We start from the raw sequence: 2,089 nt of genomic DNA on the forward strand, positions 1-2,089 counted from the left end.
GCTACGGTAATTTTGGCACGTAAAGTTAGCCAACTAACAAGCCGTAAAACTAATATGCGAAAATGATCGGTCATGTCATTTGAGCTTCAGCGTTATCATCACGAGTCATGATCTGGGATTGTTCTTTTTATTTCAGGCTCTACAGCGACGAGACCAGGAGCAACCACCGTTAGATCTCGGATCGGGTGAGATGAGGTCGACGGAGGAGCGGTGGCGGGTCCCTGTCAGGCCACATGTTTGCTGGTCCTTGTGGTTATCTAAAACGCATGTACCACGGCTGCGTTGCTGTCCGAGGTTGGAGACTTCGCCTTTTATTTAATTTTGTCCTATGTTATGGACTAGGGAGTAAAATGCTTAGTACTACTACTTGGTCAGTTCCTCTGACTCGATCAGCTTGGCCGCTGAGTGGTAGCGACCGGCGGGCCCTCTGATGGGAACTTGTGCTTGGTGTGTAGTAGCTTCTCTCCATCTGTAAATATTTGCTTGCGTGTAATGGGATATGTCAATCGTACTGTTTCTTCCGTGTTTAGTTTCCAAACCTTTGATGTGTACCCCTCCGTCCCCAAAACTTTTCGTTTATCTCTCAAAACTTGTTCCCGAAATTTTTTACTTGTTCCCGAAATTTTTTATTTATCCTTCAAAACTTAGTTTTCAGCCTCATACTTATTTAAATAATAAGTTATTTAAATAATAAGTTGAATATTTAATTCCACCATCGATGCTTCGAATGCCCGAGTCAGATTCCGGAAGGTTTTCTTGAATAAGGAAGGTTTCCTTATTTAAGGAAGGTTAATAGCTTCAATAATTTTAATTTTCTTGAATAAGGAAGGTTTCAAGGAAGGTTAATAGCTTCAATACTGTGTATGCATAATTAATTCTACATGGTAATACTATGTACTATCTGGGTACTTATATTATCTAAAATCAATATAAAATTTCCTAAACAAACAGTCTTTATAATTTTCTAATAAAATTTTCTAAACAAACAGTTTTTATAATTTTCTAAACAAACAATATTTATAGTATGGTTTTCTTAGTCTTTATAATTTTCTAAACAAACAGTCTTTATAGCAGGGATAGTTCCAGCTCTGAGATGACGGTTGGCTATGGTTATTACTCAAATGTTATATTTGTTATAGATGTGAGCCGCAGCAATATTGCAAATAAATTTATTGATAATGAGAATATCGAGGCACAAGGATTAGAAAAAAGTTGTTTGCATTTATTAGATGATAGAATTAGAATTTTTTTAATTATTGTGTTAAGGTGAAATATTTTATTAAAAGAAAATGATGGGAATACTTGTGAGTCGTCAGCTGCTCGCCTTTCCGGCACGTGTTCAAACGAGGTGAATCTGCCATTGACGAATCAGAGATCCCAGCGAGAGGTGAATGGAATTCCATGGATTAACATATTCATCGCACGTCTCTGCCGCCTTTGACGAATCAGAGAGCTCAGGGAGAGGTGAATGGAATTCCATGGATTAACATATTCATCGCACGTCTATATGTACCTTAGGTCAATCTCAATGTAAAGTTTCATAGGAGTTATTTGTGCATTAAATACTATGCCACATTAGTAATTTCGCTGACTCATATCTTTATTATGAGAAGAGAGAAGGGGAAGTTAATCAGATAAGAGAGGGGTTTCATCCTCATAGCACTTAACAAACTTTGTGTTGTACTATGAAATTGTACACTGAAATTGTACACTGAGATAGATCTTACTGGGTTTAGCCTATACGTAAAAGTTGTAATGTCAGTCCATCGACACACGAACTAATATTAAAAGGTTGCCATGTCGTCATGGGGCTGCTGTGTAGGGCTTGGTGACCGTGACTTTGTAGGAGGTTGGGATGAAGAATTTCCTCGAGGAAAAAACCAATGCGAGGACTTAAGGCGTGTGAGATTCTTCCCTTAGATCTGGTTCACGTCGCAGCAGATCAGTACGGTACTACAGTACGAGCCATGCAAAGTACTGATTGATCCACGAAGTCCAGTGATCAGCGTGCCAGGTTGACCCTCATCTTCGTAGCGCCAAACTGCTCCGCATGAGTACGTGTCAGTTTAGCGCGGTGATGTTGCAGCGG

At 39.3% G+C, this 2,089-nt stretch overlaps 1 protein-coding gene across 1 annotated transcript in view; it reads left to right on the plus strand.

Annotated features, from left to right (window-relative positions):
* Positions 1-551, plus strand: part of LOC101782123 (dormancy-associated protein 1) — a 6,719-nt gene extending 6,168 nt beyond the window's left edge. The window contains exon 3 of the mRNA XM_004982515.3: positions 137-551. Within this exon, the coding sequence (XP_004982572.1) occupies positions 137-173 (37 nt within the window). The 3' untranslated portion in view covers positions 174-551. The remainder of the gene's footprint in view (positions 1-136) is intronic.
* Positions 552-2,089: the final 1,538 nt, after the last annotated feature.

The sequence above is a fragment of the Setaria italica genome, chromosome IX (assembly GCF_000263155.2).
Source record: "Setaria italica strain Yugu1 chromosome IX, Setaria_italica_v2.0, whole genome shotgun sequence".
NCBI classification, from domain to species: Eukaryota; Viridiplantae; Streptophyta; class Magnoliopsida; order Poales; family Poaceae; genus Setaria; species Setaria italica.